At 35.3% G+C, this 18,019-nt stretch overlaps 1 protein-coding gene across 1 annotated transcript; it reads right to left on the bottom strand.

Moving 5' to 3' along the window:
- Window positions 1-316: 316 nt before the first annotated feature.
- LOC107927981 (alanine--tRNA ligase, chloroplastic/mitochondrial) lies at window positions 317-6,216 on the bottom strand. The gene is made up of 13 exons (XM_041103220.1): window positions 5,971-6,216; window positions 5,258-5,359; window positions 4,964-5,172; window positions 4,421-4,599; window positions 4,217-4,295; window positions 3,865-3,999; window positions 3,568-3,717; window positions 3,341-3,451; window positions 2,309-3,226; window positions 1,931-2,203; window positions 1,451-1,660; window positions 1,063-1,220; window positions 317-966 (listed from the first exon to the last, which is right to left on the bottom strand). Exons 1-13 carry the CDS (start codon window positions 6,107-6,109, stop codon window positions 630-632), a joined length of 3,000 nt encoding a protein of 999 aa, XP_040959154.1. The 5' UTR covers window positions 6,110-6,216; the 3' UTR covers window positions 317-629.
- Between the last annotated feature and the right edge of the window lie 11,803 nt (window positions 6,217-18,019).

The raw sequence follows: 18,019 nt of genomic DNA, 5'->3' as shown, positions 1-18,019 counted from the left end.
TTAATTTATCTTTTTTTAAGTAGATGGGACAAAATGTAATTTGACCCTAGTACAAGACCTCCATGATACTTTTACCTCCAAAACATGTAGATACCAATATCAATACAAAACAAATTTACAAGTACACATTGCAAGACATAGTGCTTGATGATGGTGCAAAGACAGCTACACGTAGAAAACTATATGATTGTGGGTGCCTATCTACATACGGTATTCAATTGTAACTTCGCTTGAAAAATTTGTATTAGGCAGAGCCTACTTTAACCAGAAAAAGAATGCAGAATTAAAGCATGAAAGTGGAATGCCAAAGATAGTATAAAAACAAAAATAGGGCTGACAGCCTATTAACATCAATGATTGTGCAATTTATCAGTTACCCTAGCATTAGCTAAACTATTCAAGTAATTTAATAGAGGAAACCAATATTCTCCTATGAAACACTTAATTTTGGCTATGGTATTCTTCTTTAAAAAGAATGTAAAATTACCTGTACAGTCTTTTCCTTCCAGTCCATTGATCATATACAAGGGCATTCTCATTGGCCTCTGAAATATTTAACCACTTATCGACACAGAATCCTAGCATTTGATCTTTTTGAAGGTAATTTGACCATGTAAAAAGTTAGTATTTCAGCTTGTTTTTTGGGATAGAATTGAGATGATATCTTCCCGTGCCTGTTCAAGGGCACTCGGAAGATTCTCTGGTTTCCTCCCACCTGCTTGAGCAAAATTTGGTCTGCCACCACCTCCTCCACCACACAGTTTAGCTATGGGGCCTATAAACTTCCCCGCCTGTATACCAAGATCAACCACGGCTGGTGTGAAGGCAGCAACTAAACTAACTTTCCCTTCATCTGGACAGGAGCCTAAGATTACAGCTGCAGGATCTTGCAGTGTATCGATTAAATTCTCGGCAGCAGCTTTTAGTGAATCAGCATCCACATCATCCAATGACTCAACTAGCACCCTGGAGTTAAATGTTCAGAAGCCAAAGAACAAAAGTCAGAAATGAGTTCCATTAAATAGCAAAATTTGATATCTTTGAGACAATATTACACATTACCTTATCTTTTGTGAAGTTCCTACTTCAAATGCCTTGTTTGAAATCATTAGTGCTTTATATTCAGCTGCTTTTGTACGCAAATTAGCAACTTCAGTTCTTGACATTCGTAACTCCTCTAAGAGTTTTTCTACCCTGGTAGTCACTTCTTCAGCTTTCACCTGCAAAGATGAAGTTAAATAACATTAAAATCAGAGGCTCAGCCGAGTCAGGCATTTTCCAAAACAGAGAAGCTCTACATGATACGAGAGAAGATCAGAATAGCCAAGCTATACCCAAGCTTCTTGTTGTTGTTTCAAGATTAGATCAGTTTTTTGCATGGGCTTTAATCTTTTACGATGAAGTACATTGGGAGAAGGTTTCAAGTTAAAAGCACAAAAAGAGAACTCACCTTGAGCATGGAGCATAGATTCTTCATTTGTGATTCCCTGACATTGATATATTCAATAAATGCTTCACCAGCAACAGCTTCTATACGCCTGACTCCAGATGCAATCCCTTGCTCGGAGATTATTTTGAAGACCCGTATTTCAGAAGTATTGCTGACATGGGTCCCACCACAAAGTTCCATGGAAACACCAGGAACTTCCACAACTCTTACCTGCAATGCATTATAAAATTAGAAAGAACTATTTATATAAGCAAGTACAGACACAGAGCACGTAAACATTCAAGTTCTAGCTCAGACATCATAGTGAGAAAGAGAATGCTAGGATATAGTAGCAAGCAATTGTCTAAAGAATGAACCGAAAATGATTCAAAGTTTAATTTGTTTTGCTAGTTTAACAAAAAGTACAATGAACCCAAACACAAGACAAGCTAAACAAAGCATGGATAATGTCAGTTGGTATAATGAAGAACAAATACATACCTGCTCGCCATATTTTTCTCCAAACATTGCGATGGCACCAGCTTCTTTCGCATCGTTAAGGGGCATTACTTTTGTTTTAAGAGATGTTGAAGCCTCAATCCAACCATTGATCAGTTGCTCAATGTCTTCAAGCTGAGCGTCAGTAAGGGCATGACCATAGTTGAAATCAAACCTGAGACGATCAAAAGCCACTAAGGAACCAGCTTGTGATATTTCCTGGCTAATTAATTTCTTAAGTGCGGCTTGTAACAAATGAGTAGCCGTATGATGGACCTGAAGGAAGAAGAACGAACAACATCTTAAGATAGTTTATGTTAGATGAAACGACCAATTCAATTAACACAAAAATAAAGCCACAATTAAGCATTAAGCTAGTACCTTTGCCCGCTGTCTCAGTTTTGCATCCACGGCAGCTTCCACTTCTCTGCCAACTTCCAGAACCCCCTCTTTGATAGTCCCTTTATGAATAAATAAGTCACCTAAGGATTTTTGAACATCCTTGATCTCGACAACAGCTGTTTGTTGCTTTTCACCTCCAGTAACATATAGAAAACCATGATCTCCAATTTGACCACCGGATTCAGCATAAAATGGTGTTTTGTTCAACAAAACCTCTATATCATTTCCTTCAGAAACCTGTATCACAGGACTCCCATTCACCATTAGGCTTTCTACTACTGCTTGTGTAGAAAGGGTATCATATCCTACAAATTCAGTTTTGTTTATATTATTCATAAGATTAGTACCATCTTCAACTGCAAGTTTAACAACATTGTGTGCAGCTCGAGACAGGCGCCTTTGGTTTTCCATCTCTATATCAAAACCATTCATATCTACAGTAACACCTTGTTCTTCAGCAATTTCTGTGGTTAACTCCACTGGAAATCCAAAAGTGTCATACAAAAGAAATGCATCTTTTCCAGACAAGCAAGGCACAGTCCCACTTTTCTCGGCATTTGATGATGCATCCACTAACATTTTTTCAAGTAAAGTTTCTCCTCTCTCTAGAGTTTGCACAAAATTAAGCTCTTCCTTCTTCAGTTCCTCAAGAATACGGGGCGCTTTAATCTTGACATCCGGATCAATATGGGTGCTTAATTCTATTACTTTTTCTGCAATTATAGGTAAAACTGCTCCTTCAAGATCATCTCTTCTTTCTCCCTTTATACCGAGGGACCTGCCAGCTCGAACAACCCTTCTAATAAGCCGTCGAACCACATAACCTCTACCAATATTTGACGGCAAAACACCATCCGATATGAGATACACTATTGCCCTTAGATGATCTCCTACAACCTAAAAGCAATAGAAAATTTTGAACACTAAGGCTATGAAACAAATTAAGAAACTTTATTTGCCAAAATATCTTAAATCTAACAAAAATTATTGCAAGAAAACTGAAACTTTTACCTTTAATTTCAATTTTGTTTGCTCATCTGCCAAAGGATATGAGATATTAGCCAGTGCTGATGCCTTTTCTATAATGGGGTAAATCAAGTCAGTCTCATAGTTGTTTGGAACCTGCAAAAAAGGGGAAAAAATATCATCTTTAATTTCAAAGCATATAACCTTGCAAATGAGGCATACCTTCAGTACAATATAATTTTAGTTTGACATGAAAAAAAAGTCATAAATACCTTTTGAAGAATACGGGCCATACGCTCCAAGCCAAGACCAGTATCTATGTTCTTTTGCTTTAAGGGCTCAAGTGTTCCATCATCTTTTTTATTGTATTCCATGAATACAAGATTGTAGAACTCTATAAATCTTGTATCATCCCCGAGATCCTGCATATTACTCACCCAGGTTAAGCGAAAAAGAAAACTGGAATGAGAAACCTATGAGTAACCTGACCAATGCCCGGACAGAACCTGAATAACCCCCTACCCAACTGAAAGACATAAAAGAATTGTTTGAAGCGAGTAAGTACCAACCACATCAGCAGTTCCCCTCTCTGGATGAAAATCATAATAAATCTCAGAACATGGACCGCAGGGACCAGTAGCACCACTCATCCAAAAGTTGTCGTCTGCACCCATTCTTTTTATATGGTCAACAGGAACACCCACCTGATGAGAACTTGTATCATCAAAATCATTTAACATAAAATGAAAAATATTATGTCTAAATCATTCAAAAATAAAAATGTAGCTTCTCGAACACTAGGCACGATGGAAAAGACACACTAACCTATCAAGGGAACTTATATAGAGAGAAAGCACATCTAAAAGCAGAACATTCATGAAAGCAAAACTCTAACAAGTGCTAAAGTGCATCTTGGATTACCTCCTTGTGCCATATTTCAAAAGCTTCGTCATCATCCTCATACACACTTATCCATAATCTTTCAGGTGCCAACTGAAATCTGTAAGCACAAACAACTTTCATTTTCATATGGAAGAAAATGAATGTGTGACAAGGAACCACCATGCTAGAGAAAAATAATACTAAAATTTGGCATTCAGAAAACAAAACTAAATTCATGCTTACTCCTTGGTGGAAAGCTCCCATGACCATTGAATTGCTTCCTTCTTAAAGTAATCACCAAAGGAGAAATTGCCTAGCATTTCAAAAAATGTATGATGCCTTGCTGTTCTGCCAACATTCTCCACATCGTTTGTGCGTATACACCTTTGTGCAGTAGTAGCACGAGGTACTTGTCTAGGAATCTAAATATAAAGAGCTAGTTACATCACATCAAAGTCTAACAATCAAAATAATGTCAACTTACTTTTAACACACTAATTTAAGTGCTATCTTTACCATTTAGCAAGCTTATAATTGACAATGATGTCATGATGCTTTTCTAAAGATGATCAATTAGCTACAAACATATAATTAAAGCTTTTCACAATAAGTGAAGAACCATTTAAAAAAATTTTAAAATAATAGTTCCATAGACCATGTAACTAATAATACATAAAAGCAGCGTAATCTTAACAATTACTAGGAAAAGGAAAAGATAATTCTCATGATTTTCAATGCTTGAGTAAAGGTGCAGTCAGTAGATTCATTAAGAATCTCATATATTACCTTCCCAAGGAATATTGGCTTGAAAGGAAGCATTCCTGCAATTGTTAGTAGGACTGTTGGGTCATCTGGCACAAGAGAAGCACTAGGAAGAATCTTGTGACCACGAGAAGCATAAAAATCAAGAAATCGCTGGCGAATAGAGTCCCCACTGACAAGAGAATACTTTGATTGATCCTCCACCAATTCCTCAGCTACGCGCTGTACCGATGCTGAAAATTCACATGGTAACTACTATATCCACTGAAAAAGAAAGCTAAAGCATGACTGAAAGAATAGATAATTAAGTATAGTAACCTGATCTAATTCTCGACAGATTGCCCCGAACTCCTCTCAAAGAACTATTTTTACACACCACTATGCCAGGAGAGAAAAGGGCCAACGTTCTTGTAAGAAAGCCTGCATTTACTTGAACACAGTTACACAAATATCTAGGAATTAATGCATAATCCTAAAAGATATATAATGCATCACTTAGCAAAAAGAAAATCAATGGAAGAATAAAATTACATATGCAAAAGTAGATTCCAAGAAACCAAACACATAAAGTTGAAAGAGCTCAAAATGCTAAAATTCTAGAAGAAAAAAGAGAAAAATCTCAGTAATGCATATATAATGAACCATTCTTTTCCCATTTTGAAAGAGTCCATCTCCCTGCTTAAACTGAAATCCCCATCCGAATAAGAAAATGTAAAGTTAAGTTAAACTGAATAGCAGAAAATTTCACCATTCAAATAAGTAAACTCGGTATATAAAAACCCAATTACATCCAAATTTCACTAATTTGCATTAAAAAAATGAGTAAGTTTGGCATTATTTTTTCCCAATTATGAACTGAATGCAAAAGATAAATTACAAGTCAAGGAGAGAAGGCAAGAAATTAACTATTTTGCTCACTTGGGTTCTGTCTAATGAAGTAAAATATAGTTCAAAGAGTGTACTTTATCAATAAAATTGCTTGTGTAACGAAGAACAGTGAAAAGAACAAGAAAAAAGAAGGAAACTTTTACCAGATGAAGTGTCAAAACTGTAATTGGAAAGGGGCGAAGAAGGCGGTTTTGGAAATAACATGGTGGATGCAGGAAAAGGAACGAGAGATTGGCGTCCATGAATTAGGCGTGGAGAGTGAGGCAGTTTCAGGGCTGCCATAGCTCCTCCCTCTGTTTTTGAGATAATATCCCCTGTTTTCGATTTTGTTTTCTGGAAGCGGCGTTTAAATACGTTGCACTAAACATGTTAGTTGGAAAGATAAGCTTTTTTCAGACAGCCACATATTTTTTATTTCTTATTTATTTCGTAATGTAAGGTCAAGTTTTACCGGAACCGGAATGAAAAAACTGGTTGGATCAGAAATTAATTAGTATATTTGTAATGATTCAGTTTTTAGTGAGGTTAGGAAATAGGTTTTGAAATCTCGTTTTTATAAGTATAATTCCTAAAAGTTAAATAGAAATATTTACAAAGTTATTATGGAGATATATTAAAATTTGGTTAAATAATTTAGTCAAAAATATAATTAATTAATGTTTAGAGATTAAATTATAAAAATTTAATCGTGGGGACTTAAATAACAATTATGTAAAATCAATTTTAAATAGGTAATAGTGGATGATGATGATGCATGACATTATATTTATATTTAGTTAATTGATGATTAAAATTTAATTAATTAAGTTAAAGTTAATTAATTAAGTTTAATTATAATTAAATTATACTATATAAACCAAAACTAAGTGGAGAGAAGTGATCATCTTCTTCAACTGTCTACCATTGTAGCCAAAGAGAAGAAAGCTTTGAAACCTAGTTTTCTATTTGGTCTCCTTAGTCATTTTTTTATTTTATGAAAATTAAATCATGGGAGCTTGATTTAGTTAGCCCATGTGATAATTTGTTAAATTGGTGAAATTTTGATAAGTTTTCATTGTTGAGAATTGGATGAATTAGGTGTGAAATTAATAAAAGTTAAGCTTAGATTATAAAAAAGACTAAACTGTAAAGTTTAACAAGCTTGATTGCTAATTTTGTTACATTATGGATCAAATTGAATAAAATACAAACATGTTATGAAATTGTGGTAGGAATAAAAAGTATAAGGTCCCTAATGAATAAATGTGAAATCGAATTTTAGTTTGAAGCTCTATATTGAAAGTTATAATTGCCTCGGGTTTAGGAGCTAAATTGAATAACTTACAAAATATGTTTGATCTAGTATTTGATTGTGAATTAGATGAAAATTGATAGTGTTTTATGTTTTGTGACTGTACGTAGACACAGAACCTTAGAGAGAAAAGCCAAAGTTATTGATGAGTAACTCAAAATCTTGATTTGTACTTTTATAATTTGAGATAGAAATATTTGTTTGCATGTGCATGTTTATTGAATGAATGATAATTAAGGTGAGCATATGGTGATAGTATAAATTGCTTTAAATAAGATTGACATGGGATATTTATATGAAGTAAATAAAATGGAAAATGGCATGAATTGCTTGAATTATGATATGTGAAATGGAAATTTGGATAGAAATATGTTGTTTAATATGAAATACATGTATATAAACAATGAATTAGATTGTGTTTATGAATATGATTGAGAAATGGTTTATGTATCGAATTGTAAATTGGAATTGAACATTAGTACCCTACTAACTAGTCAAGCTGAGTCAGATATAGTTAGCATATCATAAGATTGAATTGTGTACGAGCCTATGTGCTTATGCGTCAGGATGCACCTCGTGTGCTAGGATACCCTTTGTGTGCCAAAATGTGCTTCGTGCATCAGTATAAGCTTTGTGTGCCAATATGCACTTTATGTGTCAATTTTCTGTAACGCCCCCATGCCCGAGACCGTCGCCGGAGTCGAGTATGAGGTGTTACTAAACTTAGTTTAACATTTTTAGAACTTTGGATTATTTATTTCTACATTCACAGCTTTTAAGCTACTTGCGTCACAGTCACAAGAAAAATCATATCTCGAGTTACGAAACTTGAAATTAAGATCCGTAAATTTTCCATGAATCTAGACTCATATACCTATCTAATAATTTTTTTCTAGAATTTTTGGTTGGGCCAATTAGTACAGTTTATTAGTTAAAGTTACCCCTATTTCAGGACTCGACTGGTCTGACCTCTGTTTACTACGAACCACATTTATCTCTGTACAAAATTCATATGACTATGAGATTTGTTTCTACTAAAACTAGACTCAATAAGGATTCTGAGGATATAAAATACACCACCTAATTATATCTTTACAATTTATGGTGAATTTCTAAAGTAGGAACAGGGGATTCAGAAACTGCTATGACTCTGTTTCACTAAAATTCAAATATCTTCTAACCTATAATTCCTTTACTTGTTTCATTTGTTTCATGTGAAACTAGACATAATAAGCTTCAATTTGATATGTATTTCATCACCAAATTCAATTTCTATGATTTTTAGTAAATTTTCAAACTCGCGTTAGTGTTGCTGCGGTATTCTGTTTATGGTAAATTTCATCCTTTTTATGAGTTTTTATGCACTAAGTATCTTAATAGTTTTCCTTAACATTAAACATAATCTAAACTAACCATTTTCATAATTTATCATTATCAAGCATTTCCTCAACAATTTCACAACCATACCATAAGATCATTTACACAAAATAGGTATATTGCTATACATGCCATACTTAAATTTATAAGCCATTTACCAAAAGTCTTTCGGATAGTGTGACTGAGCCTTCGACCTATCCCGACTCCTGAGCTGGCTTGTCCAAAACTACAATGAGTAAGAAGGAGGGAGTAAGCATAAATGCTTAGTAAGTTCATATGCAAATAATAAGTAACATAACAAACAGTTATACCAATAAGTTCATATGCAAATAATAAGTAACATAACAAACAGTTATACCAATCAACATTAGCATACATCACTAAAACACATATCACATTTTTAATCATTCTTCATCATCTTATTACCTTATCGTGGTTGTATCAATACTCAACCCGAGGGTTAAATACATACCTGTCCAAAATATCCATTTCATATCACTTACCAATATGTCTCTTTACATCTCGAATATTCCTCCATTTGAGTAGAACTTTACCCGTTGAACACATCGGAATATAATTCGGATACATGGATAACTTGCACATAAGTGCCATATATACAATCAAGCAATCATGTAACCCGCCAATAAGCGAACTCGGACTCAACTCAACGAGCTCGGGCGTTCGCATCCATAAGTGAACTCGGACTCAACTCAACGAGCTCGGATGCCTAGTTACATTTCACAAACTCGGACTCAACTCAACGAGTTCGGACATTCGCATCCATAAGTGAACTCGGACTCAACTCAACGAGTTCGGATGCTCAACCATCCTAGTGACATGTCACTTGTATCCTAATCTATTCCTAAGGTTCAAACGGGATTTTTCTCGAACACTTATCCTTGCTGTCTTCCGTAGAATGCCGAAATCAATACTCGGTAACAATTATATTTAACACGTAACTCACATAATTTACATATTATTTGAAGTTAACCACAAAGCATACATTTCATAATGAAATTCAGCATAACACATAATTAATATCAATAACTTAAAAATAACAATTATGCTACATTATTTACACATGAACTTACCTTGGTACCAAAATACAAGGATTTTGCAATTTAGTCCATAATCTTTTCTTTTCCTCGATTGAGGTCGATTCCACGTCTTTCTTGATCTAAAATAACACATTTAGCTCATTTAATACTCACATTATCAAATTAATCCTTAACTCAAATTTTGGAAAAATTACAATTTTGCCCCTAAACTTTTGCATATTTACATTTTTGCCCCTAAGCTCGGGATTAAACTTTATTCCTTATTCTTATGTTTTACAACACGCTGATCACTTTTCTCTTTTATGGCAACATCAAATTCTCACTCTAACATGTACTTATGACTATTAGGTATTTTTACCGATTAAGCCCTTTTACTCGTTTTCGCTCAAAACCGAGTAGCACAAGTTGTCTAACATAATTTAAAACCCCATATTCTATCATAAAACATCAAAATACACAAATTTCACCTATGGGTATTTTTCCAAATATGAACCCTAGGTTGAATTATTGTTAGCATAAGCTTAATCGAGCTACCGGGATCTCAAAAACGTAAAAATCATTAAAAACGGGGCTTAGAATCACTTACTATGGAGCTTGAAAGTTGAAGAAACCCTAGCTATGGTGAGAGTGAAGTTTCGGCAGCAACTAAATGGGGAAGATGACTATTTTGTGTTATTTTTCCCATTTTATTTCATTTAATATCAAAATGACCAAAATACCCTTACTACTAAACTTTCCAAAAATTCCTTCCATGTCCTAAATTTGTCCATGAACTTAAAATTGGTAAAATTGCTATTTAAGACCTCCTAATAAATATTTCAAAGCAATTTCATACTAAAAATTTCTAGAATGCAAATTTTGCAACTTATTCGATTTAGTCCCTACTTTCAATTTAAGCACTTTAGGCATAGAATTTCATCACGAAATTTTCACACAATCATGCAATCATATCATAATCATCAAAATAATTATAAAATAATTATTTCTTTCTCGGATTTGTGGTTACGAAACCACTATTCCGATTAGGCCCTGATTCGGGATATTACAACTCTCCCCCTTTAAGGATTTTCGTCCTCGAAAATCTTACCTGTAAACAGATGTGGGTATTGATTTCTCATAGTTTCTTTGGATTCCCATGTAGCTTCTTCTACTCCATGCCTTTGCCACAACACCTTCACAACTGCAACATTTTTATTCCTTAGTTGTTTGACCCCTCGAGCTAAAATCTTAATCGGTTCTTCTTCGTAGGTCATATCTGATTGTAGTTCAATTTCTATCGGTGAAACTACATGTGAAGGATCCGAACGATACCGACGTAACATAGATACGTGGAACACATCATGAATCTTCTCTAATTCAGGTGGTAATGCTAGCCGATATGCTACCGGTCCAACTTTTTCAATTACTTCATACGGCCCAATATAACGCGGACTTAATTTGCCCTTCCGTCCAAATCTAAGGACTTTCTTCCACGGAGACACCTTTAAAAATACTTTATCACCAACTTGAAATTCAATGTCCTTTCGTTTTAAATCTGCATAAGATTTCTGTCTATCTGAAGCAGCTTTCAAACAGTCTCGAATTACCTTCACTTTTTCTTCAGTTTCTTTTATTAGATCAACTCCATAAATCTGATTTTCCTTGAGTTCAGTCCAATACAAAGGCGTTCGACACTTGCGACCATACAATGCTTCATAAGGTGCCATTTTCAAGCTCGTCTGATAACTATTGTTGTAAGCAAATTCTACCAACGGCAAATATCTTTCCCAACTTCCTTGAAATTCCAATACACAACATCTGAGCATGTCTTCAAGAATTTGAATTACTCTCTCTGATTGTCCATTAGTTTGTGGATGAAAAGCAGTACTAAAATTTAACTTTGTACCTAACGCGTCTTGCAACTTTTGCCAATACCGCGAGGTAAACCTTGGATCTCTATCTGAAATAATCGACAATGGTATTCCGTGTAATCTAACAATTTCTTTAATATACAGTTCAGCCAACTTGTTAAGAGAATAATCCGTACGTACCGGGATAAAATGAGCCGACTTAGTTAATCTGTCAACTATTACCCAGATGGCATCTTTCTTTCCTGGAGTCAATGGCAATCCTGAAACAAAATCCATAGTAATCCGATCCCATTTCCATTTAGGAACCATAATAGGCTGAAGTAATCCCGAAGGCACTTGGTGTTCAGCTTTCACCTGTTGACAAATTAAGCATTTGGACACAAATTCAGATATATCTCTTTCCATTCAATTCCACCAACACATTTTCTTCAAGTCATTATACATTTTCGTACTACCCGAATGAATCGAGAAATAACCACTATGTGCTTCCTATAGGATCTTTTGAATCAATTCCTCATTCTTTGGTACACAAATCCGATCTTTAAACATTAAGCACCCATCAGAACCAATTTTGAAATCTGACTCTGTATCTACTTCACACTGTTTCTCTTGGCTTGCAAATCTTGATCATCTTTCTGAGCTTCAAAAATCTCTTGCAAAAACATTGGTTTTGCTCTTAACTCTGCTAGAATCGAGCCATCATCTGACACTTTCAACTGAGTGTTCATAACTCTCAAAGCAAACAACAACTTTCTGCTCAAAGCATCAGCAACCACATTCGCTTTTCCCGGATGATAATCAATAACAAGCTCGTAATCTTTCAACAACTCCAACCATCTTCGTTGTCTCAAATTCAAGTCTTTTTGTGACATCAAGTACTTAAGACTTTTGTGGTCGGTATATACCCGACATTTTCACCATACAAATAATGTTGCCAAATTTTCAAAGCAAACACCACCGCAGCCAATTCCAAATCGTGAGTAGGATAATTCCTCTCATGAGGTTTTAACTGCCTCGAAGCATATGCCACCACCTTTCCTTCTTAATGAGCACACACCCCAAACCATTTAGAGAAGCATCACTATACACCACAAATTCTTTACCTGATTCGGGCTGTACTAACACTGGTGCCTCTATTAATAACTTTTTCAATTCTTCAAAACTCTATTGACATTCTTCCGTCCATTCAAATTTAACATCCTTTCGGAGTAATCTAGTTATAGGAGCAGCAATTATAGAAAATCCATTTACAAACCGCCGATAATACCCAGCTAGCCCCAAGAAACTTCTAACTTCAGTTACATTTTTCGGTGGTTTCCAATCAACAATGGCTGAAATTTTACTAGGATCAACCCGTATACCATCACCTGAAACAATATGACCCAAAAATCCAACTTCCCGGAGCCAAAATTCACTTTTACTAAACTTAGCATACAACTGCTTATTTCTCAAAGTTTGCATAACTATCCTCAAATGCTCAGCATGCTCTGTCTCATCTTTTGAATAAATTAAAATATCATCTATAAACACCACAACAAATTTGTCCAAGTATGGCCGAAATATGCGATTCATTAAATCCATAAACATAGCAAGAGCGTTTGTCAATCCGAATGGCATAACTAAAAATTCATAATGACCATACCTTGTTCTAAAAGCAGTTTTAGGCACATCCGACTCTTTTACCCGCAGTTGGTAATACCCAGATCTCAAGTCAATCTTTGAAAACCATGTCGCTCCTTTTAGCTGATCAAACAAATCATCAATTCTTGGCAACGGATACTTGTTTTTGATTGTCACCTTGTTTAACTGCCGATAATCAACACACAACCTCATAGAACCATCCTTCTTTTTCACAAATAACACGGGAGCACCCCAAGGTGAAAAACTCGGTCTCACAAAACCTTTATCAGTCAACTCTTGCAACTGCGACTTTAATTCCTTCAACTCTGCTGGTGCCATTCTATACGGAGCAATCGAAATCGGAGCTGTTCCTGGTATCAAATCAATACCAAACTCTACTTCCTTGACTGGAGGCAAACCCGGCAATTCTTCTGGAAATACATCAGCAAATTCACACACAACCGGCACTGATTCAACTTTCTTTTCAACTTCTTTTGTATTAATTACATACGCCAAATAAGCTTCATAACCCTTTCTCAGATATCTTTGAGCCGACATTGAAGAAATCACACTAGGCAATGCCTTTGATTTATCCGATTCAACCCGCAGAGTTTCACCATTTCCACACTTTAATTCTATAACCTTTTCTTTGCAATTTACTATAGCATCATGCAATGTCAACCAATCCATACCCAAATAACATCAAATTCATCAAACGGTAACAACATCAAGTCGGCCGGAAAGTAATGACCCCGAATCATTAAAAGGCATTTCTTGCTTACTTTATCAACTATCACGTATTTGCCTAACGAGTTCGACACTCTAATCATAAATTCTGTGTTCTCAACAGGTATATTCATACTAGACACCAGTTTCATGCATACATATGAATGAGTAGAACCGGGATCAATCAAAGCAATAACATTAACATTATAGAGGGAAAATGTACCGGTAATCACATCAGGTGAGGAAGCATCTTCACGTGCTTTAATAGCATAAGTTCTAGCCGGAGTCCTTCCTTCAGGTCTAACTGGTGCATCCCTGGCTTCATTCTTACTGCTTGCTTCGCTCCCAGCTTTTCTTGGATATCTTCCTCTCGAATCCGCCCCACTTGTTTTTGTATTCTGAAATTTTTCTTTTTCAGCTCTCTTTGGGCAGTCTCTAATAAAATGATCCGGAGAACCACATCGAAAACATTCATTTGCTCTACACGGACCAAAATGATTTCTACCACACCGCTGGCACTCAGGTTTAACAAATCTCGAGTTCCCTACGCTGGCTGCCGAAGTAGTTTGGGATTTAGGACCCTCATTTTGCTTCCTATAATTCCCATATGATTGCCCAGCTGAAGCTTGGGAACGAGGATTCATATTCCTTGACTTTCCAGGTTGCTGTGAAATGAACCGCTCATCGGTCTTTTCTTCCAATTTCTAGTCTCAGCCTCTACCTTTTTCTTTCTTTAAGTAATTCTTCGGCCTTACAAGTTCAATCAACCAATACTACCATTTCTTTAATTCAAGAATTCCAACAAATACCTTGATGTCTTCGTTGAGCCCGTCTTCAAATCGTCGACACATCTTGGCCTCTGTAGGAACATACTCTTTGGCATACTTACTTAATCGAACAAACTCTCTTTCATATTCTGTAACCGTCATATTACCTTGCTTTAGCTCAAGAAATTCTTTACGCTTCTGATCAATAAATCTTTCACTAATATATTTCTTCCGAAACTCTTCTTGAAAGAATTCCCAGGTTATTTTCTCTTTCGGTACCACCGAAATCAAAGTCTTCCACCAATTATAAGCTGAATCTCTCAATAAAGATATAGCGCATTTCAAACATTCTTCAGGTGTACAAGATAATTCGTCAAATACCCGGATTGAATTTTCAAGCCAGAACTCTGCTCTCTCGGCATCATCATCAATATTGCTTTAAATTCTTCGGCCCCTTGCTTGCGAATTCTATCAACTGGAGTTCTATGAAATTTCATCAGGTCTACACCCTGAGGCATCAGGGGTACAGGTTGAGGAATTGGGGGAGGTGGGGGAGGTTGTACATTTGGGTTCGTACGAATGAACTCAGTGTACCATGCACTCATCATTTGGAGAAAGGCTTCCCGACCCCTTTCTCCTCCTCCCTGACCAACAGTAGGAGGTGGATTTTCAGTCGGCGCTACTCCTTCAGCCGGAGCTGGCGCATTACTCTCTACTTCATCTGCCACAGCTGGATCGGGATCCATTTACTATAAAAAAATCATTTAAAAAGGTCAGAAGTCGTCACACTATCACAATTTATACATATGGCATGTATAGCAAAATCCGTACATACAACACGTAGTCCGAGAACCGACTAAACCTACTCTGATACCACTAAATGTAATGCCCCCACGCCCGAGACCATCTCCGGAGTCGAGTATGAGGTGTTACTAAGCTTAGTTTAACATTTTTAGAACTTTGGATTATTATTTCTACATTCACAGCTTTAGCTACTTGCGTCACAGTCACAAGAAAATTATATCTCGAGTTACGAAACTCGAATTAAGATCTGTCATTTTCCCTGAATCTAGACTCATATATCTATCTAATATTTTTTATAGAATTTTGGTTGGGCCAATTAGTACAGTTTATTAGTTAAAGTTACCCCTATTTCAGGACTCGACTGGTCTAACCTCTGTTTACTACGAACCACATTTATCTCTGTAAAAAATTCATATGACTATGAGATTTGTTTCTACTAAAACTAGAATCAATAAGGATTCTTAGGATATAAAATAAACCACCTAATTATATCTTTACAATTTATGGTAATTTCTAAAGTAGGAACAGGGGATTCAGAAACTGCTATGACTCTATTTACTAAAATTCAAATATCTTCTAACCTATAATTCCTTACTTGTTTCATTTGTTTCATGTGAAACTAGACATAATAAGCTTCAATTGATATGTAGTTCATCACCAATTCAATTCTATGATTTTAGTAAATTTTCAAACTCGCGTTAGTGTTGCTACGGTATTCTGTTTATGGTAAATTCATCCTTTTATGAGTTTTTATGCACTAAGTATCTTAATAGTTTTCCTTAACATCAAACATAATCTAAACTAACCATTTCATAATTTATCATTATCAAGCATTTCCTCAACAATTTCACACCATACCCTAAGATCATTTACACAAATAGGTAATTGCTATACATGCCATACTTAATTTATAAGCCATTTACCAAAAGTCTTCCGAATAGTGTGACTGAGCCTTCGACCTATCCCGACTCCTGAGCTGGCTTGTCCAAAACTACAATGAGTAAGAAGGAGGGAGTAAGCATAAATGCTTAGTAAGTTCATATGCAAATAATAAGTAACATAACAAACAGTTATACCAATCAACATTAGCATACATCACTAAACACATATCACATTTTAATCATTCTTCATCATCTTATTACCTTATCGTGGTTGTATCAATACTCAACCGAGGGTTAAATACATACCTGTCCAAAATATCCATTTCATATCACTTACCAATATGTCTCTTACATCTCGAATATTCCTCCATTGAGTAGAACTTTACCCGTTGAACACATCGGAATATAATTCGGATACATGGATAACTTGCACATAAGTGCCATATATACAATCAAGCAATCATGTAACCCGCCCATAAGCGAACTCGGACTCAACTCAACGAGCTCGGGCGTTCGCATCCATAAGTGAACTCGGACTCAACTCAACGAGCTCGGATGCCTAGTTACATTTCACAAACTCGGACTCAACTCAACGAGTTCGGACATTCGCATCCATAAGTGAACTCGGACTCAACTCAACGAGTTCGGATGCTCAACCATCCTAGTGACATGTCACTTGTATCCTAATCTATTCCTAAGGTTCAAACGGGATTTTTCTCGAACACTTATCCTTGCCGTCTTCCGTAGAATGCCGAAATCAATACTCGGTAACAATTATATTTAACACGTAACTCACATAATTTACATATTATTTGAAGTTAACCACAAAGCATACATTTCATAATGAAATTCAGCATAACACATAATTAATATCAATAACTTAAAAATAACAATTATGCTACATTATTTACACATGAACTACCTTGGTACCAAAACAAGGATTTTGCAATTTAGTCCACAATCTTTTCTTTTCCTCGATTGAGGTCGATTCCACGTCTTTCTTGATCTAAAATAACACATTTAGCTCATTTAATACTCAAATTATCAAATTAATCCTTAACTCAAATTTTGGAAAAATTACAATTTTGCCCCTAAACTTTTGCATATTTACATTTTTGCCCCTAAGCTCGGGATTAAACTTTATTCCTTATTCTTATGTTTTACAACATGCTGATCACTTTTCTCTTCTATGGTAACATCAAATTCTCACTAACATGTACTTATGACTATTAGGTATTTTTATCGATTAAGCCATTTTTACTCGTTTTCGCTCAAACCGAGTAGCACAAGTTGTCTACATAATTTAAAACCCCATATCTATCATAAAACATCAAAATACACAATTCACCTATGGGTATTTTCAAATGACCTAGGTGATATGTTCATAAGCTTAATCGAGCTACCGGATTTCAAAAACGTAAAATCATTAAAACGGGGCTTAGAATCACTTACTATGGACTGAAAGTGAAGAAACCTAGCTATGGTGAGAGTGAAGTTTCGGCAGCAACTAAATGGGGAAGATGACTATTTGTGTTATTTTCCCATTTTATTTCATTAATATCAAAATGACAAACCCTTACTACTAAACTTCCAAAAATCCTTCCATGTCCTAATTTGTCCATGAACTTAAAATGGTAAAATTCTATTAAGACCTCCTAATAAATATTCAAAGCAATTCATACTAAAAATTCTAGAATGCAAATTTGCAACTTATTCGATTAGTCCTACTTTCAATTTAAGCACTTAGGCATAGAATCATCACGAAATTTCCACAACACAATCATATAATACAAAAATAATAAAAAATATTCATATTGA

This window comes from Gossypium hirsutum, chromosome A03 (genome assembly GCF_007990345.1).
Source record: "Gossypium hirsutum isolate 1008001.06 chromosome A03, Gossypium_hirsutum_v2.1, whole genome shotgun sequence".
Classification (NCBI taxonomy): domain Eukaryota; kingdom Viridiplantae; phylum Streptophyta; class Magnoliopsida; order Malvales; family Malvaceae; genus Gossypium; species Gossypium hirsutum.
The sequence above is the reverse complement of the archived record's forward strand: the minus strand, read 5'-3'. Positions and strand labels throughout refer to the sequence as shown.